Source organism: Mus caroli, chromosome 1, assembly GCF_900094665.2.
Source record: "Mus caroli chromosome 1, CAROLI_EIJ_v1.1, whole genome shotgun sequence".
Taxonomy (NCBI): domain Eukaryota; kingdom Metazoa; phylum Chordata; class Mammalia; order Rodentia; family Muridae; genus Mus; species Mus caroli.
In genome coordinates, this window is record NC_034570.1 from 119,513,158 (window position 1) to 119,540,184 (window position 27,027).

Genomic DNA, 27,027 nt, shown 5'->3' on the forward strand with positions numbered 1-27,027 from the left:
TAGTATGAAATTGTTCTCATGCATATAGGCAGATGTGCCTGAAATTTAAGGTCAGTACATAACTAAAACTTTCCACCAATGCTGCGGGATCTGGTTAAATAGGGCTGACTTGGATTTATAATAGGAAAGCAAGTCCCTTAACCATCATTCCCCACAGCAAAGCAAGGGGTGGGGGTCTAAAGTGGGAAGTCGGTGTGTGCTCACTGGCTTCTCTTCAGGAAGGAGTGCTTCAAGAGCTGGAGAGCAGAAGGTCTCTCATGCTGGTCCCTAAGAGGAAGAAAACACGTTAGAAGCAGTACACGGTGACATGACCACTCCCAAGATCTGTAGGACTCTGATGCAGACGGAAAAGATGGAGGCACAGGAGCTGAAGAGATCAGTTCAGTAATTAGGATCGCTTGTTGCTCTTGCAAAGAATGATAATTCAGTTCCTGGTACCCAGGTCGGGTGTCTCAGAACCACCTATAATTCCAACACCGGTGTCCACACACACACATGGCAGGCACACTCATGCATACACTCACACTCACACACACACACACTAATTAAAATAAAGCTGGCACAATTATTGACAGTCCAATGGACTAGCTTGAGCCCCAAGTCCAGTTTTTAACTATAACCTGAAGCTTAGTGGCCCAAACTTTGCTCGCCTGTGAAATGGGAATTAATAACAACACCTATAGACTGGGACACTGTGGGTTAAAGTGCTTGTCTAGCATACACAAGGTCCTAGTACTTCATACTTTGGACTTGGTTGTACTCCCCTGTAATATAGTATTTAGTATTTAGGTGGAACCAAGCAGATCAGAAATTCAAGATTATCCTTGGCTAAGCATGGAATTGGAGAACTTGAGACCATTGTGGGCTACATGAGAGCTTGTCTCAATTTTTAAGTTCTTTTAAAAAAAAAAAAAAACAAAAACAAGAACCTAAATCAATGGAAGGATTAAATATCTAGCTTTTAGGGGTGCGTGTAGGGGGGCGTTGTTTTGTTTTGTTTTGTTTTTTCAAGACAGTTTTTCTGTAACCCTGGCTCTGTAGACCCAGGCTGGCCTAGAACTCAGAGATCCACCTGCCTCCTCCTCCTAAATGCTGAGATTAAAAGTAGGTACCACCACTGCCCAGCTAATATCTAGCTTAAAAAAAAAAGTGGTAGCTTTTTCAATTAAAAACAAGGCCCTACTTTTTGGTTTTTATCTTCATTATTTTGAGACAGGACTTTGCCAAGTAGCCCAAGCTAGTGTAGAATTCGCTGTGTAGCCCTGGCTGGCTTTAGATCTATAATCTTCCTGCCTTAGCCTCTTGAGTGCTAAGATAACAAACATATTCCACCATACCTAGGTAGGCCTGACCTTTCTACTGTATTTTTATTCAGTCCATTTAAAGTGTAATTACAAATAGTTAAAAATTCACACCTTCATGGGTACCAGGCAATATGGTGGTGGTGGTGGTGGTGTTGTTGTTGGCATTTTGTTGACTTTTAGAGCTGGACAAGCAAGAAAATGCTCAGCAGTAAGGGTCGCTGCTGCCAAGTCTGCAAGCTGAGCTCAGGCCCCAGAACTCACGTGGTGGGACGAGAGAACCAGCTCTATAAGTTATCCTCTGACCTCCATGTACATGCTGTACTGATTGTGCACGTCCATCCCCCAGCCCCAACACAGATAAATGTAATAAAACGTCTTAAGAGCTGAGAGTTTAAGCTGGAAAGTGGTGGCACTCACCTTTAATCCCAGTATTTAAATGGGAGGCAAAGGGCAGGTAGATCTCTTGAGTTCAAGGTCAGCCAGGGCTACATAGAGAACCCCTGTATTATTATTATTATTAGTAGTAGTAGTATTTACTCAGAATTTAAAAGACCTTTAAAAGTGGATATTTATACTCCTTGGGTGTGTCTGTTTGTTGAGACAGGATTTCATCCATCCCATGATGGCCTTCAACTTCTGATCCTTTTACCTCCATCTCCCAAGTGCTGAAGCTACAGGCATTTAGCCTGCCCAGTTTATGCAGTGTGGAGATTGAACCAGGGCTTTGAGCATTCTGTGCAAGCACTCTGCCAAGTTACCTACATCCCCAGCCCCTGAAACAGAATTTTGAGTGGGCCACAGACTGTGAAAGGAGTAGCTTCTTTGGGACTCTAGGTATCTTCTCCTTTGGCTTTCTTACCTGGTCAGGCACAAACGCACGAAGTCCGCAGCAGGTTCTGAGAATCCGTCAGGTAGAGGAGGCATTAGGCCTCTGTGGGCTCCAATGTAGAACATGGCTGCCATTCTATCCATGGAAGCCAAAGGGGGCTTCCCTGTGGCCATCTCGAACACGGTGCAGCCAATGCTCCATATATCTGATTTCCTTCCATAGCCAGACTCATTGATGACCTCCGGGGCCATCCAGTATGGAGTCCCACGCATGGACTTGAGCATGTCGCTGTGGGTACCATTTAAGCCTGCCCAGGCCAAACGCTTGGCACAGCCAAAGTCAATCAACTTTATTATTCCCGTTGGCATGAGCATGACGTTGTTCCCTTTGATATCTCGATGTACCACACAGTTCTCATGGAGATAGGCAACACCTTGCAGGATCTGTCTTGTGTATTTACAGAACACCGTCTCAGGCAGTGGCCCAAAGCGGTTTATTATACTAGAGATGGAACCACCAGGGACAAATTCCATGAAGATGCTCAGAGTGTTCTCCTCCAAGCACGTCCCTAGATAAGCTACTATGTTGACATGCTTCAGTGCCTTCAGCAAATCCACTTCCTCCTGCAGTTTCCGGTATTCCTTCTCGGTAGCCAGTTTATCAGAAGTATCCAAGGCCACCTGTTTTACAGCTATTAGCTGCCCTAGGCTGGTGAGCCCACAGTATACCTACAAACAAGCCAATACGTACAATTAAATTTAGACTAGAAAGACACATTCAAAAGTGTCTGTCCTTAACTTCCCAAACACTTTTTGTCCACTACATCATTCCATCCCTAGATGAATGACACATAGATAAGCTAAGTCCTGCATTCCAGGGAGCCAAGATAGCAACCAGCAAGTATGGTGAACAGATGGCACACTGAATTATAGTCACATGATTAGATTATTACAAACTCTGCCTTCATCATTGCTTAGCAATCTATTTTTAGTAAGTTATATTTTTTCCTTGCTTGTCTTTTTTTGTCTCTTTCTTTCTTTCTTTCTTTCTTTTTTAAAGCTGGCATCTTGTCACATGCCTTTATCTCAGCACAGGGGAGGCAGAAGCAGGGAACTCTGTCAATTCAAGGGCAACTTGGTCTATACAGTTCCAGGTCAGCCAGAGCTACATAGTGGAACCCTGCCTGAAATTTTGTTTGTTTGTTTTTTTTTAATTTTTATTTATGTCATTATGTATGTATCTTATTTAGATGTATCTCTGCATATGTGTCTGGTCAGAAGAGGGTGTTGGATTACCTTGAGCTGGAGTGATAGGCAGTTATGAGCTGCCCAAGTGTGGATGGATGCAGGGAGGAGAACTTAGGTCCTCTGAGAGAGCAGGAAACGCTTTTAACTGGTGAGCCCTTCTCTTGCTGTTTAAGACAGAGTCGCATAGAGCTCAGAATGCCTCCAATTTACTTTGTAGCTGAAGATAATCTTGAACTCCTGATCCTTCTGCCTCTATCTCTGAAGTGCTAGGAATCACTGAAGTAGTACTTCAGTAGTACTCTGAAGTACTGTGTGAATCACTACACACAGCAGTTGTAAGATGTGTGTGTAGTTGTGTGTGTACATGGAAGCCAGAAGTGGACATTGGATATCTTTCTCAATTGTTTCTCCTCTTTATTTTTCATTTTTTTTCTTTTTCTTTTATTTTCTTTTATTTATTTTTTTTTTTGAGACCTACAGCTCTCCAATTAGCTTAGCTTAGCCATTGAGCCCTGAGGATCCTCCAATCCCTTCCTGCCCTGTGCTGAGATTATAGCGCACCCAATGGCACCTAGTTTCTATAGAGGCACTAAGGATCAAACTCAGGTCTCCATGTTTGCACAACAGGCACTTTTTGAACTGAGTCATCCCTCCAGCTCCTCAAGTACAATCTTTCATTAGTTTTTCTTATCTATAATACTGACATAAACATTTGCCTCACATATTTCTCTGATGAGAATATCAGATGCTGGCTGGGATGCCCCTCACCAACCAGAGCCAAGTCAGATCTAAAGCTCTCCAGAGTGAGGAGGCAGGGCCTGCCAGTCACCCCATAATGTGCTCTGGGGTTTTTGTTTTGTCTCACCTTGTGTATTCCTGAAGGGTCCCTAATTAGACATTCTATGGTCTGTCTTAAGGTCAGTCTTGTTTGTTTGTTTGTTTGTTTGTTTTTCGAGACAGGAGTTCTCTGTGTAGCCTTGGCTGTCCTGGAACTAGCTTTGCAGGCTGGTCTCGAACTCACAGAGATCCACTCGAGTCTGCTTCCTAAGTGCTTGGAATAAGGTAAGTCTTTACTTCATCTGTCTAATCATATACTCTTTAGACCACCAAAACTTTAGGGAGTCATTTCTGGGACTCACAAGACACAAAAGAACAACATTTGAGTTTGCCCCATGGTAGTAAGTGTCCCTGTCTCCAGTGCTATGTTGAACCACTAGAGGGAAAGATTTCTTATCCAGTGGACTCGTGATGAGAGTTAGTATTGACTGTCAACTTAACAGAGTCTGGATTTGTCTAGCAAACACACATCTGGGCATGCATGTGAAGGAATTTCTAAATTAGGTTAACTAAGCTACGAAAGCCCACCCTAAATATGTCTGGAACTGTTCCAGGGGCTGGGGCCCTGGGCTGAACAGAAAGGATACCGTGAGCTGAGCACCTGCATCCATCTCTCTGCTTCCTGACTGCAGTTGCCGTGTGAGCAGCTGCCTCACACTCCGGCCACTAGGCCTTCCCCACCATGATGGACTGTGCCCTTGACCTGTGAGCTGAATAAGCCATTGTTTCTGGAAGTTGTTCTTGCTGGGTGTTTTATGGAAGTGAGGAGAAGAATAGCTAGTCCAGAGGGTGGACTTGGAGTGATGAGAGGTTAGAGCAGAGGGTCGCCGCCCAAGAGTAGGGACCAGGGCAGACCTGGGAGACAGCAGTAGCTCCTGAAGAAATGGTTATGTCTCTAAAACCTCATGTCCCAACAGCAAATCATCTCCACACCCTTCAAATACACAAAGCAAAGACTACACACTCCCCCTGAAGCAGCTTTGGGTTTTTCTGTGACTTTCAGTTGCACATGTTCTAAGTGCAGGTAGTAGGGAAGAGAGGGGTCAGGTGAGGTAGAGAATTCTAGCATCCAGGGGTTCAAGGCTGACTTACTGTGCCATAGGCTCCTCTCCCAAGGATCTCACCCTTGGTCCAGAAGATAGCCTCTTCGTGGTTTAAGCTCTTGTCAGAAAGTGTCTTCTTTTCATTTGAGGTAAGAAAGTTTTCCTCATCATATATCCGGAATCCATTAATACACCTCTGGGGAAATGAGGGAAAAAATAATCATTAAACTCTGGTTTGTCATGGAATCAGGAACAAGAAATCTGCCATCTCTTCCTTCTCCTTTTTTGAGACAAGATATCAGGTAGCCCAGGCTGGCCTCTAACAAACTATGAAACCAAGGATTGCCTCGAACTTCTGACCCTACTGCTTTTATGCCTCAGTGTGCCACCATACCTGCATTCATACAGCCCAGGAAACCTGCATGCAGCCTAGAGTATATGTGGTCCAGCACAAAATCACAAACTTAATTCAAACATCATGAGGTTTGCTTGTTTGTTTGTTTGTTTGTTGTTTTGGTAAAGTAGTTGTGAGGCTCTAGACCTGACTGCCAAGCTTTGCCTGTAACTGTCTGGTCTTCACTGAAAATTATCTGCCATAAATTGAGAATGTCGTCATTGAACAAAATACTAGCCGGGAACAAAATACTAGTGCTGGGATTAAAGAATTGCATCACCATTGCTTGGCTTAAGTCAAGAAGTTCTAATATTCACTTATGGAAATCCTTTAAATATAAAGCTGTCCTAAAGATCACTGGTTTTTTGGTTTTTTGTTTGTTTGTGTGTGTGTGTTTTAAAGAGTTGGTGATTGTTGCTGTTTAAATAGAATGGCCCCCATATACTCATATGTTTGACTGCTTGGAACATAGGGAGTGGCACTGTTAGGAGGTGTGGCCTGGTATAAACTAGCCAGAAGCAGGAGATTGGAAGTTAAAGGTTATCCTCAGCTGCATGAGTTCAAAGCCAGCCTGGGTTACAAAAGATCTTGTCTCAAAGGGGGAAAAAAAGAGGCACAGTAAAGAATCATAGCCTGGAAATCAATGAGCCTGGATTCCAACTCTGCATAACAAACCACAAGACCTTGAAGAAATTACTATTTGGCATTCATAATTCCTTGTTTGAAAAATAAAGATCTTAGGGGGTAACAAGATGGCAAGATCAGCAGTAGTTCTCAATTTGTGGGTCACAGCCTCACAGGGGCACATATCAGCTATCCTGCATGTCAAAGATTTACATTAAGATTCATAACAATAGCAAAATTACAATATGACAGTTGTGAAGTATCGAGCCAGGTGATGGTGGCACACTTGAGGTAGGGGCAGGCAGATCTCTGAGTTTGAGGCTAACCTAGTCCACAGAGTAGGTTTCCAGACACCCAGGGCTACACAGAGAAACCCTGTCTGGATAAACAAACAGTTACGAAGTAGCAATGAAATGATTTTATGGTTGGGGGGGGGGTCACCGCAGCATGAAGAACTGTATTAAAGGGTCCCAGCATTTGGAAGACTGGCGTGACTCTGTGGGAGGGGGCACCAAGCTTGATGATCTAAGTGTGATCCTAGCAACTGAAATAGTGGAAGAAGAGTACCAAAAGGTATCTTCTGACTGCTATACATATGCCCTGTCACATGTGTGTGTCATACACACACACACACACATAATTAAAAATAAGGTTTTGAACCAGATTGTCTCAAGGGCCATTCCAACCCCAGTGCTCCTCTGATTCTAATCAGACCAACCTGTAGTTTGACATCTGTTGTCTCTCTGCCCAGTTCTTCGATGGTATTGCCTCTCCTGCTGAAGACAACATTCAGGTTTTTGGCGTCTGCCTCATTTGTCATTATTTGGCAAGAGCTGTTATCTTTCTCATCAAGTGCTAACAGTTCTTCAACTAGACAACCCAGCAACTCATCTGTCAATTCTTCATTCTTTCCTGGGTCTAAGATTTCCTGGGAAATCTTTCCAAATGTCTGGTATGTGGTGGAGTTATTTTCTAAGCTATCCTGCTCCAAAGAACGTGCCCAGTGTTGTTCTGTTGGGGAAGGGGCACTTTCTAGGTTCTCCTGGAAAGAGAAACTGGAAAACCTCACCAGTGTTTTAGACTCATCTGAAAGGCTATGGAACTCCAGGTAGCCCGGGAACATCTGCTCAGCATTTATTTTATCAAGAGGTTCTACATTGTGCTTTTCTGGAGACACACGCTTGCCTGAACGCGTCTCGCTATGCACAGCCCAGCTGTTTTCTGAAGGAATGAGAGGGGTCTGGGGATGCAGCCCTTCAGGCTCTTTCAGATCGCCAAGGCTTTGGGTAAGGCTGTCATCGTTGAGAATGCCTTCTTCATCTGCACACTCCTCTGTGAAGATTTCCTCAACAATGGATAGATCTGAGACTGGAGCACGTGCTTTCTGTTCGGGGGACAGCTCAGGGATGGGGATCAAGTGTGTGAGTTGAGCTTCATCTTTGGAAGATAGAAAGTCATTTCCTGAAGATTTCATCTGCCAATCAGGTTCTGAAACGCTATCCTCTGTATGGCCCCCCATATCCTTGCAACCTTTGTCTTTAGAAATGAACCCTCTGTGCTTTTGCCTGAGACCATGTGACGGCTTTGGGGGTTTAACGTGTTGTCTCTTCTGAAGAAGTCTTGCCCTGCTGTTGCTGCACCTGTCACTTTGGGAAGACTGGCATTTATTAACGACACTTCGGCCTGATGGAGTCGTACGTATCTCACGGTAATATCTGTGGTCGTGCCTTTCTGCCTCTCGAATGTAACAATAAACAGGGGTTCCAAACATCTCATAGATGCCTGGTCCATTGGAGGCTGAGTTGATTTCTTTGAACATGTCACTGTACTTCAAGTCCAGGAAGTGCAGTCTCGGATCTGTTGTTTCAGCGGAGAGGGGAATGCCTGGCTTTTTTATGCCTGCATGTTTACCGATTCGAGGAAATGCTTGCTTTTTAGGTTTCTGGGTCTGAGGCGTTGACTTCTTTTCTGTCAGAGGTGCTCTCCTTTGAAACTTGGATGGGGGATGAGGTCTGTGGTCTATAAGTTCCAAAGCAGGGAAAACTTGAGTTTTTATGCTGTTTTTATGCATGTTGGGTTTAATAGATGCTTGGATGGAAACCATGAGGTTAGGGGGTGCTCTGTTCCTGGCCTTGGTCCTCGAATCCAACTTGGTTCTATGAGTATTTGTCTGGAGTTTATCGTGTTCTTGGTGAGCAAGTATGGTGAAGCTATTGCTGTTCTGCACCGGGTGCTTTCTCCTTTGGAGGTGTGGTTTGGCTCTACCGGGTCCCTTGGATGTCCCTTCTCCAGGGAATGCGTTGTGAGTAAGTGGCACCACCCCGTTCATTTCTGGATTTGTTTCTTCCTCCATTGGTATTTTTCTGTTCTGTTCTATGTCTCTATGACCTTCCAGCTCTTCAGCGGGGCCGTCAGAGTTCACACTGGGACCATTCTTAGGAACACTAACCTCGTCTGACACTGCATGTGGCTCCATTGCTCCAGATTTGTGTACAGAATTGCTTTTGGCATCACGAACGTTCTCATTTCCGATCTCTTTCTCCTCAGCTGGGGTCATTTCTGAATTTGAGGCTTCCAGGAGCTTGCAGAGAATGGGGTGCTCAACCCCTGAATCTCGCTCAACCGCTCTGGCTGTCCAACTCTCTTTTTTCCTTGATGAAAGATATTGGGAGTCCTCTCCCACTCTTCGCATTTCACTAACATGGCACCCACTATCCCTTTCCCTCTCTGTAGGAGTAGTGTCTTCTTTGACACTCTCACAAGAGAACAAAGATGGCCCTTCTTCGAAGCCAGAGGTTTCAGTTTTGTCCCACCCTTCCATTTCCTGGGATCGCCAACTCTCCGCTACTCCCCCCTGTTTTCCGCTCTTCCGGAAAGAACACATGTTTCTGGACCAGAGGGTACAGTCAGAACCCCTGAGGGTGTGTTCTGCTGGTCCTTCCCACATGACTTCTTGATGGTTCTTTGATGAACTAAACTCAGCAGATTGGCTAAGAGGTCGGCTAAGAGGTTCCAGGAGCTTAGGCACAGACAGGCTGAGGCTGGGGACCTTTCTTTCCCTGTGCCTTGGGGACTTGGGGCTTTTTTCCATATTGAAGATACAAGACCTCATGGGCAAGCATGATAGTGGTGGCAGAGGAAGCTAAAAGTGAAAGAAAACAATGAATGAAGAAAAATATCAAAGTAAATACCTTTTTTTTTTTTTTTTTTGAGACAGGTTTACTCTATGTAATCCTGGCTGTCCTGGAACTTGCTTTGTAGACCAGGCTGGTCCCAAACTCAAAATCTCCCAAGTGCTGGGATTAAAGAATTGCATCACCATTGCTTGGCTTAAGTCAAGAAGTTCTAATATTCACTTATGGAAATCCTTTAAATATAAAGCTGTCCTAAAGATCACTGGTTTTTTGGTTTTTTGTTTGTTTGTGTGTGTGTGTTTTAAAGAGTTGGTGATTGTTGCTGTTTAAATAGAATGGCCCCCATATACTCATATGTTTGACTGCTTGGAACATAGGGAGTGGCACTGTTAGGAGGTGTGGCCTGGTTGGAAGAAGTGCGTCACTCTGGCTTTGAAGTCTCAAATGCTCAAGCTGCCCAGTCTCCTTCTTCTACCTTCAGATCAAAATGTAGACCTCTCGGCTCCTTCTCCCGCACCATGTCTATGTGTACGCTGCCATGCTTCCCACTGTGATGATCGCGTACTAAGCGTCTGGAAGCCAACTCCAATAAATATTTTTCTTTATGAGAGTTGCCATTGTCATGGTGTCTTTTCATAGGAATAGAAACCCTAACTAAGACAGAGATCAAATCCAGGGCCTGTGCATACCTGGCAAGTGCTCTACCACTTAGCTAAGTCCAGCTACATCAATATGTCAACAGGACACAAAGATCACAATTTTTTTCCCCTTCTCGGCTCCATTTGCTCTGGTCCAAATATTTATTTATTTACTATATTTAATTACACTGTTGCTGTCTTCAGACACACCAGAAGAGGGCATCAGATCTCATTACAGATGGTTGTGAGCCACCATGTGGTTGCTGGGATTTGAAGTCAAGACCTCAGGAAGAGCAGCCAGTTCTCCTAACTGCTGAGCCATCTCTCCAGCCCCAAAAGATCCCAATTTTTAAAGCCAACATGTGGAACTGGAGATGGACCTCAGATAGTAGAGTGCTGCCTGGTGTGCACAAAGCCCTGGTTTGATCCCCAGTATTGTATTCATACATCTGTAACCCCAGGGCTGGAGGTAGAGGGCAGAGGGTCAGAGGTGTAAGGTCATAGGCCATACAGCCTGCACTAGAGTACTTGCCAATACATGCATGCATGCATACATACATACATACATGTATACATACATACATACATACATAAAATAAAACCATGATCAGGACCAGAAAGATAGCTTGGTGGGTGAAGGCTCCTGCTACCAAGCCTAATGACCTAAATTTGATTCCTGGGACCCACATGGTGGAAGGAGAGAGCTAACTCTGCCAAGTTGTCCTCTGATTTCTACATGCACACAGACACACACACACACACACACACACACAGAGACAGAGAGAGAGAGAGACAGACAGACAGAGAGAGACAGACAGAGAGAGAGGAAGACAACAGACAGGCAGATACACACACACACACACTTAAAAAATATATTAAAAAATAAATCTCAAAGCTATTTGGCTCAGTGGTATAGTGTATGTATGCTTAGCATACATGAAGCCCTAGGTTGGATCCCCAGCCCCCAAAATGGGGGGGGGGAAACCAACACAAAATAACTAAAATATCATTCTCCGTACTTTTCCAGAACCAAGATTAAGTGACTCTTTAAAAGATAAGTAGGTGCTGTAGTGTTAGATCAGATGTTAAGAGTATAGATTTCTCTTGCAGAGAACTTAGTTTTGGTTTCCAGCACCCATGTTGGGTGGGTAATAGCTACCTATAAACCCAGCTCCAGGGGCCCTGATACCTCTGGGGTCCTTAGGCATTTGCATGCACATAGCATATAAACTCAGACATATATACACATAACTAGGAATAATAAAGTAAATCTTTTTTAAAGCTAAAGTTAACTGAGTGTTGGTTACTCTTCTAGGGTGGCACCTACATCATGGCTCACAGTCTGTAATTGTCCCAGGGGATCTGACGCCCTCTTCTGGCTTCCATGGGCACTGTAGGCACATGATGCACAGACATACATGCAGACAAAACACCCATACTTATCAAATGTTTAAAAAATAAAAAAGCTAAAATTTACAAGTCAAGACTCATGGTTATACTTATTAGTTATGTGGGGTTGTTTATTTAGTTTGTTTGCTTGATTTTTTTGTTTATTTTGTTTTAAGACAGGATTTCTGTCTGGCTGTCTAGCTGGTTTCTGTTTGTCCTGGTTGCCTTGGAACTCACTCTGTAAACCAGGCTGACCTCGAACTTGGAGATCCACTTGCTCCTTCATTCCAAGCAATGGTATTAAAGTGTGGGCTACCATGCCCAGCTTAAATGTTAAGTTTTAAAATGGGAAGTATTTTATCTCTCTTTTCTTTTTAGTTTCCACGGGACTGATGAAAATGTTAAAGCCCTCTTGAGAACACTATATGTAGCTTAAGGGTTCTTCCAGGACCGATGAACTCATTGTTTTGCTGAATTGTTTAGATGGGAACAGCTTTAGACTTGAAAACTTAGCAATGCTAAGGGCTTTGTAGGCGCACAGTTGTTACCGTTCACCTAGAATGCAGAAAGCACTTGATTCAATCCCCCAGAAATCCACAAACTGTCTGTGGTGGTGCATGCATGCCTATGATCCAAGGACTCTGGAGGTAGAAGTCGAAGGATCAGGAGTTCGAGGTCATCCTCAGGTACACTAGCAAGCTTGCAGCCAGTCTGAGCTGGGTGCCAATCTCAAAACAAACAAACAAACAAACAAACAAACGAGAAAAGCCTCAATAGCTTAAAAAAAGATGTATTTAATGTGGATGGTGTGTTTTGGGTGTTTTGCCTGCATGGATATATGTGTACCAAGGTGTCTGTTGTATTTCCTGGCACTGGAGTTACAGATGGTTATGAGCTACCCTATGTGCACTAAAAACTGAACCCAGGTCCTCAAGGGTAGCAAGTGCTCTTAAGCGCTAAGCCATCTCTCCAAACTCCTTAATAACTGACTGTTAAATCTCCTTGCCCTCGAGTTCAAAGTCAACTACTCTTAATTATTAGCAACCTCTAGAGGGCAGTGCAATGCAAACTATAGCGTTCAACTTTGTGGCCCTTAAGCTATAAAGTCCTTAAGTGGTTTTTTGGTTTTGGTTTTGTTCCTTTGTGGCCTTTTCTTATGTACACAAACTCTGTACCTAATTATATGGGATTATTTATAGACATGAATTATGCATAGAGACTGGGAGCTATGATTTGAATTTTCACTTGCCAACTAGGTGCAAGCGGGAAAGAAAAAAAAAACAAAAAACCCAGATACTAGAAATTAGAGGATACTTATCACCCTAAATTTTATTGTCTGAATTTTTTACCATTTCTCAGAAATAGGAAATAAGCCAGGCATGGTGGCGCACACCTTTAATCCCAACACTTGGGAGGCAGAGGCAGGCAAATTTCTAAGTTCGAGGCCAGCCTGGTCTACAGAGTGAGTTCCAGGACAGCCAGGACTACACAGAAAAACCCTGTCTCCAAAAAAAAAAAAAAAAAAAGGAAATAAGAAATGAAGAGGCAGCTCAGTCAGTAAACTGCTTGCCTTGCAAGTACAAACACCTGAGTTTAGCCCCAGAGCCCACATTTAAAAAGCTAGCTGTGGTGGAACAAGTTTGGAATCCCAGTATTGGGGACATAAAACAGACAAGATTCCTGGAATCTGCTGGCTGGCTTGCCTAGTGTAACGCTTGCTCTGCGGGCCAGTGAGAGACCATGTCTCAAAAAGCAAGGTGGACAGTGCCTGGGAAACAAGTGCACAGGTGTCACTCACTGCTGATGCACAGGTGTGCACAGGTTTCACTCACTGCTGATTCATGGGTGTGCACAGGTGTCACTCACTGCTGATGCACAGGTGTGCACAGGTGTCACACATGTGCTGACACACAGGTATGCACCGATGTTTGTATGTCTCCTAGGACACTAAAGGCCAAGAGAGCTGAGAAAACTGACAAGTGACAAGTATCTTCCCAGGATCTTTACCTGTAACGCTTTATAGAGCGGGAAAACTCTCCCCCATCGGGGTGGGATGTGAACGGCAAAGAGTAACATGGGATTTGGACAAAGGTATGAGGTGAGTAGAGCAGCAATCCACACCCTTAATCCCAGAACTAGAGAGGCAGAGGCAGGGGGATCTCTGTGAGTTCAAGACCAGTCAAGGTGACATAGTGAGACCCTGTCCCCAAAACTTAAACGCATTAAGAAACAGAGACAAAGGAAAAAATGAAGACAGAAAATGAAGAGACCTGTTCACCCCACTACGCAGGGGCAGGAGATGGCCCAGAGAAGCACCCCACGGGGCACGGAATGGTTTTCCCATGAATACTTAGCTTCTCCATAAAGTAGTCATCATTTTTTAATTTTCTCCGCAATATTACTGCTGAGGATTTGACTGAGAAGTTCTCGGGAGCTTGCATTGTTGTTGGGATTTATGGAGTTTGTGATTTTGTTCTTTGAGACAGGATTTCTCTGTGTAGCCATGGCTGTCCTGGAACTTGCTCTGTAGACCAGGCTGGCCTCAAACTCATAGAGATCTGCCTGCCTCTGCTTCCCGAGTGCTGGGAATTAGCGTGTGCACCACCACCACCCTTATTGTTGTTTAATGAAGTCAAACACGCTGGAACTAATCATACCTCAGTTCTTCGGCTACTGCATCTCATGTCAGAGGTAGGAAACTCTATAAGAAAAGAAACAAGAATTGGGTGTTCTTAGTAGTAGGCTGAAGAATTCGTGGATGGAGCAGGAGATATGCGGGAAAGTGTTTCAGAGTATATTCTCCCTGTGTGGTGTACAGGGTGCTGTGAAGTGATTTCAGAAAACCTTAGCCTAAAGCTACCAGAAGGGGTGTTATGGGTTTGTTCATTTGTTTTTGAGAGCTGGTCTCATAGAGCAGCCTACATGTAGTTAGTACCTTGAACTCCCTAGGTAGCCGCGGATATCCTTAAACTTCCAATCGCCCTGCCTCCACCCCCCGAGTGTTACAATTGCAGGTGTGTGTCATGCACAGCTTAGAACGGGAAGCAACCCCAGAGCTTCGTGGTTGCTAGGTAAACACTTGACCAGCTGAGCCACGTGCCCGGCTCCTACACTAGCTTATTTATTTTTGGTTTTGAAATATTCTTCCCTGAAACACATACAGAATGCATTTCCTTTCTAGCCATTTGCTCCCATTGCCTTCAGTATTGTCATTATTATGCCTATTGTTAGTCGTGTGTGTGTGTGTGTGTGTGTGTGTGTGTGTGTGTGTGTAGTGTGTGTATGTATGCACACGCGCACATATGTGCAGAGGCAAAGGCATCTTCGTTCCATGATGTGCCTATAGCATTCAGAGGACACAACCATTTGGGCACCACTGTCCTTGTTTGAAACAAGACCTCTCCCTAGCCTGGAATCTGTCAATTTGGCGAGGCTTCCGGCCATTGAGCCCCAGGGATCCTCTGACTCAGCCTCCCCTGGGCTTCGGTGACAAGTGCATGTCATCATATCTGGCTTTTTTTTAAAAAAAAAAACATGGGCTTGGGGAATTGAACTCAGATCCGTGTGCTTGCACTTCACTGAGTTCTCTCTCCAGCTCCACTGTAGAATTAAATGCTCAACTTAATATGTTCCCTCTTATTTGTGGTTTCCATATTTTTGTAGAGATACATAAAATCATATGAGTATATACGGCCTGAACAGAGAAGTAAGATTGTTTAGGGACAGGGAACTAGCAGGAAGAAGGGGTGAGGAGAGGGAGAACATGGAAGGGTGAGGGGGCATACACTTGCCATACATTATGTACCTGTATGGATACTCTAAAAGTGCACGCATAAGAAAGAGCTTGACTCACCATCAGATTGCCTTTGCTGTGCTTTCAGAACGCAAGGAGCCTCTTCCCCAGCTGCAGATGCAGCAAGGCTTGAGTCTAAGCAAGGTCTGGGTGGTGAGAGAGCCACGTCCACACCACAGAGCTCCTCAGAACTTCCTTCTGTCTTCAGAAGTGAAGGCCATGTGGCTAGCATCCTCCCCGTGAGGACCACCATCTCCGTTTCATCTGGTGGAGAGACAGGATGCACTTGTTCCCGCTCCTGATGCTCTGAAGTCACCTGACTAAAAGGAGAGAGATGGGGAAGACTCATTTGCTGGTATGGTTCAGATCTCAGGGGGTCTCTCGGTGGTCAAAGTTTGGTCCCTTGCATATGAAGGTGTCAGAGGAGGTGGTACTTAATGGCTGGGAGAATGTCCTGGAGGGGGTTCTGGCACTTGTCACCATGTTCTCTTCATGACCACCCTGAAGGAAGCAGCCTCCTCCCCAGCCTGCTCTCCACCATGATGTGCAGCTGTCTTACCAGGAAGTGAAACACCACAAAACCAAAGCAACAGTGGAATGAACCTCTGAAACCAAACCAAACTCCTCTCTGTACACTCTCTTGAGTATTTTGCCAGTTACAGAAAACCGATGGTACATTCCCTGTATCCTCCAGATCTGCAGTTCTCAGACCAGAGAAGGTGTTGGGAAGTTAGGAAAATGGGTTCCCACGTGGTCTGGTTGAGTGGGGCTGTGGACTCCTAACAGGATAAGTCCCCTTGCATGTTCTGGCCTGCTCCTGCCAACTCTGCCTTCTGGACTCAGTCCTAGTCAGTGATCCTTTCTTAGTCCCCATTTCTGGGAACAAGAGAGTCAGCCAAAACGAATTAATTAGCCAGGCCAGTACTCTCAAATTGTCTGCAACGGGAAACCAGTTTCTATTTTCATTAGTTATTTTTATTGCCTTATTTTTATTATTGATTTTTTGAGACAGGGTCTTATATAATACAAGCTAGTCCCAAACTAGCTATGTAGCCAAGGATGACATTGAACTTGGAAGCCTCCTGCCTCTACCTCCCAAGTGTCAGGATTACAGGCATGCACCACCATATCCGGTTTATGCAGCACTGAGGATCAAACTCAGGGCTTCTATGCTAAGAAAGCCCTCCGCCTGCTGGGATGCACCCCAACTCCATCGTTTAGTTCTTTGAGAGAGACAGAGCCTTGCTTTTGTATAGTTAAATCTTCCAAACAAAACAGCTACCATTTCCATCAGGCTGACTATCCCTGCTGGTAGGAGATCTATCACTAGCTAGTTTACTAGGAGGGTCGTGGAACCTCACCTGAGAATCTAGCTAGCCCTGCCAACCAACTGTACACAATTCTGTCGTAATTGCACGGGACCTCAGGAGGTATTAGGGTATAAATGCTAAGGAAGGTTAATTGACAAAAGACTCCATACCTGACTCTGGGGAAGCCAACATCGGTACTGGTTGAAGACTTTCCAATGTGGCTGCTTTGGGGTTTCCATGCTCCCATAAGCCCCCCCCCTCCATGCTCTCTAAGTGACCTCTGGTAGAGCCATGCTTTAGTTTGTCTTTGGGACCTTATAAGGAGGGGTAGACACTTTTTACATCTCATTGGGGAAAGAGATTTCTCAAGAGTGCCGCCTGCCCTAGAAGAAGATGTGTAAACCAGGCTGACCTTAAGCTTGTAGTCATCTTCCTGTCTCTGACTTTTGAATTCTAGTGCCAGAAGAACCCATCTTACAACCTTCCAAGTCACTGCCGAGTGATACTTTTTGACAAATGTAATGAAAACTAGAGTGGAATGCCAAGAGTCAAAAACTGTTTTTGCATCAACTGATCAGTGGACGTGAGATTGTATTACCAAATTACTAATGCTCACCCTCATGTTCTGTACTAACATTATCTTGTACTGGTCATGGGCTACAGAATAGCATTTTCCCAGAACAATGTAGGTATGCTATGGCCCTGAAGCCAAATCAGACCTTCAGTCTCTGTCTCTGTCTCTGTCTCTCTGTCTCTCTGTCTCTGTCTCTCTCTCTCTGTGTGTGTGTGTGTGTGTGTTGGGTGGCTACTCCTCTGTGTGCAGGTGCATTTGCCTATGTGCACTGAAATGGAAGCCAGTGGAGGGCATTGGGTGTCCCACACTAACCTTCTTTGAGACAAGGTGTTTCACTAAACCGGAAGCTAGGCTGACAGCCAGTAATTCCCAGTAATCCTCCTGTCTCTACTTCCCCACAGTGCTGGGGTTATAGGCATACACATATCTATTCCAAGCATTTTACATAGATACTGGAGATTTGAACTCTGATCCTCATGCTTGCCAGCAAGTGTTCTTTCCAGCTGAGCTCCATCACTGCAACAGACATCATATGGCCCACACACCTGAAATGTCTATTTATTGTCCAGCCCCTCTTCATCGCATTCATTGCCACACAACTGTCATCTTTTTGACTTAGATTACAACCCAGTACCTTGGAGGACATTCCTTACTTGCTTTCTTTCAAATCTTCTTGGCTTGCTTCTTGGGGAGGATCCGGTGGAAATGTCACAATAATCTCCACACCTGTAGAAAGTCATGATGGGAGTAGATGAAGAAAGAAAGGAGTGAACTCCCAGGGGATGAAATGCTTTAGTCTATTTAGATCAGTCTATTCCTAAGGGTCATAGAATAAATGTTAGTTAGGGGGTGAGCTTGGCCAACTTCTCCAGCACGTTCATGTTGTGCCAAGTATGTGCCACCTCCAGCTAAGGATGGTGGTGAGTGTGGCCCACCACAAAATTATATACTTGGCTAAAATATCATGAAAGCGTGTGTGTGTGTGTGTGTGTGTGTGTGTGTGTGTGTGTGAGAGAGAGAGAGAGAGAGAGAGAGAGAGAGAGAGAGAGACTGGAGTGCACTGTTCTTGAGTGTGAGCTTTGGGATGACAGTTTGAAGTCATAATATCGAAAGGTTGGTTTTATGTTAATTTCCAGATGCAGGGTAGGTTTGCTTAGTAAGGAGTCTGACACACGCCCCATGAGCTGAGTTTAGTGTTCAGGACCCACATGGTGGAAGGAAAGGACTGACTGGCAGGTTGTCCTTTGACTTGTGTAATGGGCTGAGGTATGTGTATATCCACGCACATATATACATGTAGAAAAAAATTAACTAAAATGTAATCTTCCAGATGGAGAGGAGAGTCTTTGACTGATCAGTGTCCTGTTTGGAGATAAAAGTTCCCCTTGAATGTAACAGTCAGCACCTGCCTCCCAGAGAACCTATATTAACTGAAATCCATCAGCTCCAAGGAGAAAGTCTGTCAAAAAGATCATGTTTCTTTGAATTATTAAGGTTTAAAACCTTAAGAGTGCTGTAAAGATAATGCACAAATCCATCTGAAAAGAAGCCAGCAAGAAAATATCAAGTCGCAGCTAAATCGAACAAGTCATTTCAACCCCTCAGCCCCCCACCCCCATACCCCCACCCCCACCCGCCCTGCCTCACGAAGGCAACTTGAGACGCTGTTGGGCCTTCTGAGGACCTGGCTTTAAAGTTTATGAGAGTCAGAGGTAGTTTGAGCACAGGACTCTTCCAGAGTGGGGCAGGGGTCGTTTGTTTTCATCAGTTTTTCCAGGTTGGATGATCAGGTTCGATGATGTTCATTATTTTAACTGTTACCAAATTATGCTTTGTACTCAGCCTGGAGAAAAGCAGTGAATAAGACTAAGGAAGGCTGGAGGCTGCTTGGCACAGTGCAGCAGGGCACAGAGGTAGAGGAAAGGAATGATGGGAAACTGAAAGCAGGAGACTGGGGCTGGGCTGGAACAGTAACTATGTAACCACAGAGAGCAGGAGCAGGTGGCCAGTCCGGGGAGGGTCAGCAGGCCAAGCCTCATCCAGATAAAGGATATAACAGAAAGATGGGGGGGCGGTAGTCCTAGTCTCTCTCTCTCTCTCTCTCTCTCTCTCTCTCTCTCTCTCTCTCTCTCCTCTTTCTCTCTCCCACCCTCTCTCCCGCCCTCCTTCCCTCCCTCTCCCCTCTCCTCCTCGCCCCCCTGCCCTCCTCTCCCTCTCCTTCTGAATGTGTGTGTTTATGTATATGAACATACACATGATGCTAGAGTGTCATCCCTCAGGGACTGTCCATCTTGATTTCTTGTTTGTAAGTTTTGTTTTTGTCTTTGGGGAACAGGGTCTCTCCCTGGCCTGAAACTCACTAGGTAGGCTGGGGCATCAGGCATTCTTTTATGTGGGCTCTGGAGAATAAACTCAGGGCCTTATCTTTGTAAAGCAAGCACTTTACCAGTGGCTGTCTCTCCAGCTTCTGTTCTTTCCTTTTGCAAGTTGTTTTCAAAATTGCACCACATACTTCTGAAATTTCCAGAGAACCCCAAAGCACCAATGCTATCTTTAGGGACAAGTCAATATACCTTCTGTCCTTCGTGGCCAGTCTTCACCCCTGGGAGCTGCTCCTTCCCCAGCCAATATGAATGGGCTGAAGTCATCTTCAAGGTCCAAGTCCTGTAAGATCACAGACTGAAAGCTCAGAGAGGCTCTGGGGAGATGCTCAGTCAAACACTTGCCACACAGGCATGAGCAGCTGAGTTCAGTAAGTGCAATCCGCATTAAAAAGCTTGGTGTTGGGGCACACATTTATAACACCAGCCCTGGGAAGCAGACGCACGCACGTGTGGTTACCCGGGGTCAGCCAGCCATGATAGGTTGGCTTCAGAGCAACAGCAGCCAAGGTTGGCTTGCACATGTATACACACATGTGTGAACACATACACACTTTTTAAATCTAAACGTTAAGGTGGTGACTCAACATACTAGTTTGTTGGCAGGGTGAATGCTGACCTTCCAAGGGTACACTTTGACACTGTGGATTCCTTCTAAATTGGATAAAGTATTTAGGACTTTAAACATCGAGGAAGGTTCCGTTTCCCCGTAGCAGAAATGATTAATTGCGTAATGACAACGGATGATCAAAGCTGAAATCCCACCCTCAATATTTTCTAGTTTATGGGTTCAGCATCCCAGCTGCTAAGCTGCTACAAATGCCCTCTGCACGGATAAGTGGAAAGAATCCTTCAGACACAGTCACAGGGAAACAAACTTCGAGGAGCGACAAGGTCAGCCTACAGCTGGTCCCTGGGGCATCACAGAAGATCAAGAAAGCCCTGCTCCCAGGGAAACTGCAGATAGAACCCCAGAGGGAAGCAGGCAGCAAAGCTGATTACAGTTTTCTCTAGGACTGCTCTCTGATCTGATCATGGGGCACAACTTCCCAAACTCCCTTTGGCCTTCTAGAAAATAAGCCTTATGTTTGAAAGCCAACTTGATTTATAAAGAAGTACTCAGAACTCTTTACAGGGAAATGTTTTCTTTGTATGATAGAAGACATTGTCTTTAATTTTTAAAACTTATTTTCATTTATTTTATTTTTATTTATTTTTTAAAACAAGGTTTCTGTCCTGGAACTTGCTCTGTAGACCAGGCTGCCTCTGCCTCCTGAGTGCTGGAATTAAAGGTGTGTGCCACCACCACTTGACTTAAAAAGATTATTATTGAGTGTGTGTGTGTGTGTGTGTACACGTGAGGACACATGCTTGTGGCACAGAGCACATGTGGAGGTCAGAGGCTAGTTTGTGGGATTCAGTTTTCTACTTGCAGTATGTGGGTCCCAGGGATTGAATTTAGGTAGCCAGGCTTGGTGGGAGCAAGCACCACTACTTTCTGAAACATCTGCCTCAGAGTTATTGTTGGTGATATTCTCCTTTAATGGAAGTTGTTACTGTTGATTTTGTGCTTTTAATTTTCTACATCTAGGCTGGGGATGTAGCTGACTGTGCCCAGAACCATATATAACTGGGCATGGAGGCACATGCTTGTAATCTCAGCACTTGGGAAACTGAGGCAGAGGCCCGAGTTCAAGGTCATTTTTGGTTATGCAAGCAGTTTGAAGCTGCCCTGGGATGCATGAGACCTGTCTCAAAAATAAACACTGTTTTTAAATGGAAAGGCGCATCTAGGCCTCAGTTCTATAACAAAGTCCTATGACCCTGGCACTGTAAACTTTAGGAACACTACAACTCCCTGAAGATTCTAAAACCTTAGAGAAAGAAGGGTGGGGAGAATAGAAGGCATAGGAAACTAGGTTGTGAACAGATTTCTTTAAAACTCTGTTGGAATGTCAAGTATGATGTCTCAATGGGGAATGACACTTGCTGCCAAAAATGGTCCTGGGACCTGCATGGTAGGAAGAGAGAACTGATCCCCCAAAGTTGTCTTCTGATGTCCATGAGCACTGTAATATGCATTTGAATTCTAGTCCCCATAAATAAATGTAATTTAAAAAATTTAAATACCGTTAGAAGGTAAAAATACTCAGAAATGAAAAGACTCCCACACTGGAAAGAAAGTATTAATGAAAAAAAATTTAAAATTTATAAAATAAATAGAATCCTATGACATGGAATTCAATACAGACAAAACAGAAACTGCCTTCTGTGTTATTCACATACAAGTTAGGGGCCGATCGAATGTCTGTCTCCCCAAAGAGATTTTATGTTTGAGTCCTAAATTTCAGAGTGATGTCAGGAGGAAGTAGGACCTTTAAGGAGGGAATTACTTCATGAGAGTGGAGCCCTGATAGTGGCCTGAGTGGTCCTAGTCAAGACACCAGTGAGCCAGAAAGAGGAACTAACTAACCAAAGGCTTCCAGCGTGTATAAACTCTGAAGTGAAACATTCTTTCCGCAGAGAGCAGGGAACTCCTAAGAGTCAGGAAGCTCATAAAGCTACCGAGACTCTGACCTACCCTGAGGCTATATAAGCAGTAAAAAAAGAATTACTTGGGGGCTGAGTGGAGAGAGAGAGAGAGACAGAGAGAGACAGAGAGAGACAGAGAGACAGAGAGAGACAGAGAGAGAGAGAGAAAGAGAGAGAGAGAGAGAGAGAGAGAGAGAGAGAGACTCTTTAATTGAGGTACTTATAGAACACAAGTTTCAAGGATGCAGCTTTCCGGGATTCATCACCCATTTATTTTGGTGATCCAGCGGCCTTTGAGTCACCCATGGTTCTGTATACAGCCCCTTCTCCATGATCCTATAAATAAGCTAATGAACTCACTGCTCCCCTGAGCTGGCTATGAATGGAATCTTTCCTTTGGTCTATTGTCTGTACTCTGACAGATGGCTAGACATGTGTTTATGTCTGAAAAGTCACATGACAGCAACCTATTCTAACTCCTTAGTCTCTAGAACTGAGAAATAAATTTCTGGTTTGTTTTGCTTTTGTAGTTTTGTTTTGTTTGGGACAGGGTTTCTCTGTGTAGCCCTGGCTGTCCTGGAACTTGTTATACAGACCAGGCTGGTCTTGAACTCACAGAGATCTGTCTGCCCCTGTCTCCCAAGTGCTGGGATTAAGTGCATGCAACACCACTGCCTGACTTAAATTTCTGTTGTTTATTAGCCACTCACTCACTATATGGATTTTATTGTGACAGTAGAAATTAAGACACACACACAGCCCAACCTAACTAGCTAATTTGAATATTTAAATTTATGTAAATTAATGTTTTGCCTACATGGATGTCTGCCACTTGCATGCAGTCCTAGCTAAGGGGCCAGAAGAGGATGTCAGATCTCCTGGTACTGAAGTTTCAGGTGGTTGTGAGCTCCCATGTGGGTGCTGGGAATTGAACTCAGGACCTCTGGAAGAGCGGTCAGTGCTCTTAACTACTGAGCCATCTCTCCAGCCCCTAATTTACAATTTAAACATGATTATACTAATACTGTCATTAGTCAGCTGGATGGGGTGTCACATACTATGGGATCCTGGGAAGCTAAAGTAGGAGTTCAAGACCAGCTTATACTACATAGTAAGTTCTAACAGTATAACAAGACTGCCTCAAAAATATGTGTACATGATATTGATATTTATATAAATCATATAGGATTATTACAAAACATTGAGGCAGTACAAATAAAATAGTAGGTAGACCAGACATTTCATTTTTATTGTTGTGCTTTTTAAAACTGTTTTTTAAAAAAGATTTATTCATCTTATTTTATCTACACAAATGATTTACTTGCATGCATATGTCTGTACTGCCCGCATGCCTGGTATCTTTGGCAGTCAGAAAAGGGTATTGGATTCTTTAAAATGAAGTTATAGGTGGTTGTGAGTTATCATGCAGATGCTGGGAACTGATCCTGTATCCTCTGCAGATGCAGAGCACACTCTTCATCGCTGAGCCACCTCTCCCCACTTCCCCTCTCCTCCCCCCCTCTCCTCCCCACCATTTCCTCCTACCTCACTGCTGCTGATGCTCTGCAAGGTGAGGTTTTCAGTTTGGGAAACTGTCATCTCCATTGGAGTAGAGCCTGCCTCATGACAGATGTCAAGCAGTGACTCGGCTTGTCTTTCTGTCAAAAAGAATCAACATTGTGCTTTATTAAGACCCAGCAGTCTCACGTGAAGATCTGTCTCTAAGATCTTGTCAAGTTTCCCTGAAATGATGGTCAGGCATTCTGATGAAACTTTAGGTAATAAAAGCCAGGCAGCTGTGGTGATTGTTTGTGATTTTTGCACCAGGAGGGCAAAGACAGGGGATCTGCAGGACAAGGTGCCTAGCTCCTCTAGGAGGGGCAGTGTGTTCCAGGTGTAGTGAGAGAACCTGCCTTAGTAAATACAGTGGAATTTAATAGAGAAAGACACCTGATGTTAACCTCTGGCATGCATGTTCATGCACCACACACACACACACACACACACACACTGCATACATACTTCACATACATGAATGAAAGAAAAAGAGTTACCAAGAGTCAGATTTTGGTTCAACATAATTATAGCAACTCATTCTTAATGACGTCATTCTCACAGACACACCCTCTAAGGTGCTGGAACATGGAAAAGAGCTTTTCAACCGTCTGAGTCATCAACAGGGTTGATGATTCTGTCTTCCAGAGTCCTACAGAAGGGGAAAGAGGAAAGATGTTTGCCCTTCTCCTTTCACTAAAGATGAACCCTTGAATGGATGTCTGTTGGTGCATGGGTGGGAGGAAGCCTCTCTATTCTGAATAGATTTGCCTAGAAAACTGAAGGTTGTGTTGCCTGGTAACTGTCTTTTTTGTTCTCTTCAATTGCCCTGGAAGACTCTCATGGGTTGAAGATGATTTACCCACAATACCATAGCAAGAGAGGGGAGTCAGAGTGAAAATTGATGGGGAATTTGTGAAGACCACTCAGTCCCTTAAATAGCTTGACCTAGTCCTCCAGATTGCTCAGTTGACCAAGTGCTTTCCTGCAAACATAAGGAGCTGAGATCAATTCCCAAAACCTGAAATTAAAAGGGGAGGGGCCTGGAGAGGTGGCCAGGGAACTGGGTGGTTTGATTCCTAGCAGGTATGTGGTAGCTAACAACTGTCTATGACATCAATTCCAGATCTGGTATCCTCTTTTTGACTCTATTGGTGTTAGGCACACATGTAGTAAACAGACATACAATGCAGGCAAACACCCATACAGTTAAAACTAAAGTAAGTAAAACTCAAAATAGAATAAGAAGCTCCAGTGCTGGGGAGGTGGAGACAAGCAGACCCGTGGGGCTAACTAGGCAGTCAGCCCAGCTGGCTAAGCAAGTTCTAGGAAAAAGTGAGAGGTCCTAGTTTCAAGAAGCAAGGTTTGGGGCTGGAGAGATGGCTTATTGGTTAAGAACACTTGCTGCTATTACAGACATCCAGGCTTGTTCTCTAGCATCCACAGCAACGCACAATTACTTGTAACTCCAGAGGGGGCTCTCTTTTGGCCCCCGTGAGCACTACATACAAGTAGGCACACACTCATACACATAGATGAATTACTTTGAAAAAGTAAGATGTATAGCATCCTCAAAAAAAACCACTGGAGATTGATTTATGGCTTACACATAGAAACATACAGACATAGACACCCAGACACACCCAGACACACACACACACACACACACACACACACAGAGGCACAAGAATGTGGAGCAAGACTTCTTTGCATCTTTTAGAGCATATAACCCTGTGCTTTAAAGAGTCGCTGCTCATTAAAGAGTTACTGATTTGATTTGTTTAGATGAAGGGGGTATAATAGCACACACCTTTGATCCCAGTACTTGGGAGGCAGAGGCAGGAGGATCCCTGTGAGTTAAAGGCCAGTCAAGTCTATGTACTGAGTTCCAGGGATACATAGGTGAGATTCAGTCTCAAACAGACAGACGAACGGAGCTATTAAACAGATGTAAAAACAGAAAGGAAGACTTCAAACAGAACTTTCAAGCTGGGGAATCTGCATTCAGAGAGAAATACTGACCTGGCCTGGGCATAGAATCCATCAGGATGTCCAGTAACTGCTGCTTCCTCCAACTCTCAATTTGTGACACATAATGTATTGCTGACTTGCCGCTGAAATCACAAAGCTTAGGATCTCTGGGAAGAACAGAAGAAGCATCAAAGATTATTGATCTAATTTGGCTAAGATTGGCTAAATCTGTTAAGACATAAGAACACTGACATCAAATAAACAGAAAGCTTCTTTTTTTTTTTTTAAAGATTTATTTATTTACTATATGTAAGTACACACCAGAAGAGGGCATCAGATCTCATTTCGGGTGGTTGTGAGCCACCATGTCGTTGCTGGGATTTGAACTCTGGACCTTCGGAAGAGCAATCGGGTGCTCTTACCCACTGAGCCATCTCACCAGCCCCCAGAAAGCTTCTTAAGTTGGGTAGATAATAATTATTTCAAAACACACCCAAGAGAATGACCATTTCTCAAAACTTTAAACAAGAGGCCTCGTGACATATCTCAACTGGTAGAGTGCTTGCCTAATATGCACAAAGCTATGTGTTCCATCCTTAATGCTGAATATGCCAGGTATGAACTCAGCTGGCCATTCTAGGCTAGCCTGAAACTCAGCTGAGCATGGCTTTGAACTTCGATCCTGCCTTTACCTCCCACATGCGTAAGTAACAGATACATGGGCCACATATGTCTGATGTACTGGAGAGTTAACTCAGTAGCCTTCCAACAGAGCTACATCCCCAGCACCCAAACGGCTATTATCTAAACTAATGAAGAACTAGATATCTTAAGAATAATGGTCAGTTTCAATATTGATTCATTCCTCAAAATTACAATAAATTCCCTTTTATAAAGATATAAAAAAATCAGTCATCTAGGTTTGCATGTAATTTCAGCATATTGCAGCGGAGTAGCTGCCTTCCAGTGGGTGCTGACTGATCACCCGTACTCACGCATGGTGCCGGAGGAGCTCGGCTAGAACTTCATCAGGTCTGTAGGCTGTTAATACATCCAGACTCTCAAATAGGTCCACATCTCTCACAGCCAGCATCAGAGGGGTCAGACCATGCGAGTTGGGGAAGTTTATATCCAGGAATTCTTCACATGCCTTTAACAACAAAAGGTTTTGTTTCTGCTATGTTTTTCTGTTTGGCTACTTAAACTAATCTTTGCAGTTTCATTTCTTGGCCAATCCTCATTTTAACTTTTTTTCCCTGGAGTGGGGATTGCACTGAGGCATGCCTTAACTTCAATGTGTTCTCCCTCCCCCACATTGAGGCATTTTATTGGTATTTTACTTGGGATGGCAGGGTTTCCCCTCCTGTGTGTTTTCATCATGGTCCATGACACCACTGAGGTTGTCAGTACATCGAGACAAACAGATGGGATGGAAGCGGATTGTTCCATCATCTTCTAGGTTTGTTTTTGAGT

At 44.3% G+C, this 27,027-nt stretch overlaps 1 protein-coding gene across 1 annotated transcript; it reads right to left on the minus strand.

Moving 5' to 3' along the window:
- Window positions 1-26,672, minus strand: Map3k19 (mitogen-activated protein kinase kinase kinase 19). The gene is made up of 11 exons (XM_021174733.2): window positions 26,550-26,672; window positions 25,606-25,721; window positions 23,575-23,687; window positions 19,690-19,780; window positions 17,770-17,842; window positions 15,293-15,552; window positions 14,097-14,140; window positions 6,997-9,420; window positions 5,310-5,456; window positions 2,164-2,861; window positions 1-267 (listed from the first exon to the last, which is right to left on the minus strand). The coding sequence occupies exons 1-11, from the start codon at window positions 26,645-26,647 to the stop codon at window positions 201-203; spliced, it is 4,131 nt and encodes a 1,376-aa protein (XP_021030392.2). The 5' UTR covers window positions 26,648-26,672; the 3' UTR covers window positions 1-200.
- Between the last annotated feature and the right edge of the window lie 355 nt (window positions 26,673-27,027).

Bases quoted from the DNA above. Each gene is read 5' to 3' on its own strand.
- Map3k19 (XM_021174733.2), bottom strand. From the start codon at position 26,647: ATGCTGGCTGTGAGAGATGTGGACCTATTTGAGAGTCTGGATGTATTA. The intron at 14,141-15,292 runs GTGAGTCAAGCT...CTTTTCTTATAG, and splicing joins ACAGCAAAGGCAATCTGATG to AGTTTCCTACCTCTGACATG. The intron at 5,457-6,996 runs GTTGGTCTGATT...TCATTTCCCCAG, and splicing joins CAACAGATGTCAAACTACAG to AGGTGTATTAATGGATTCCG.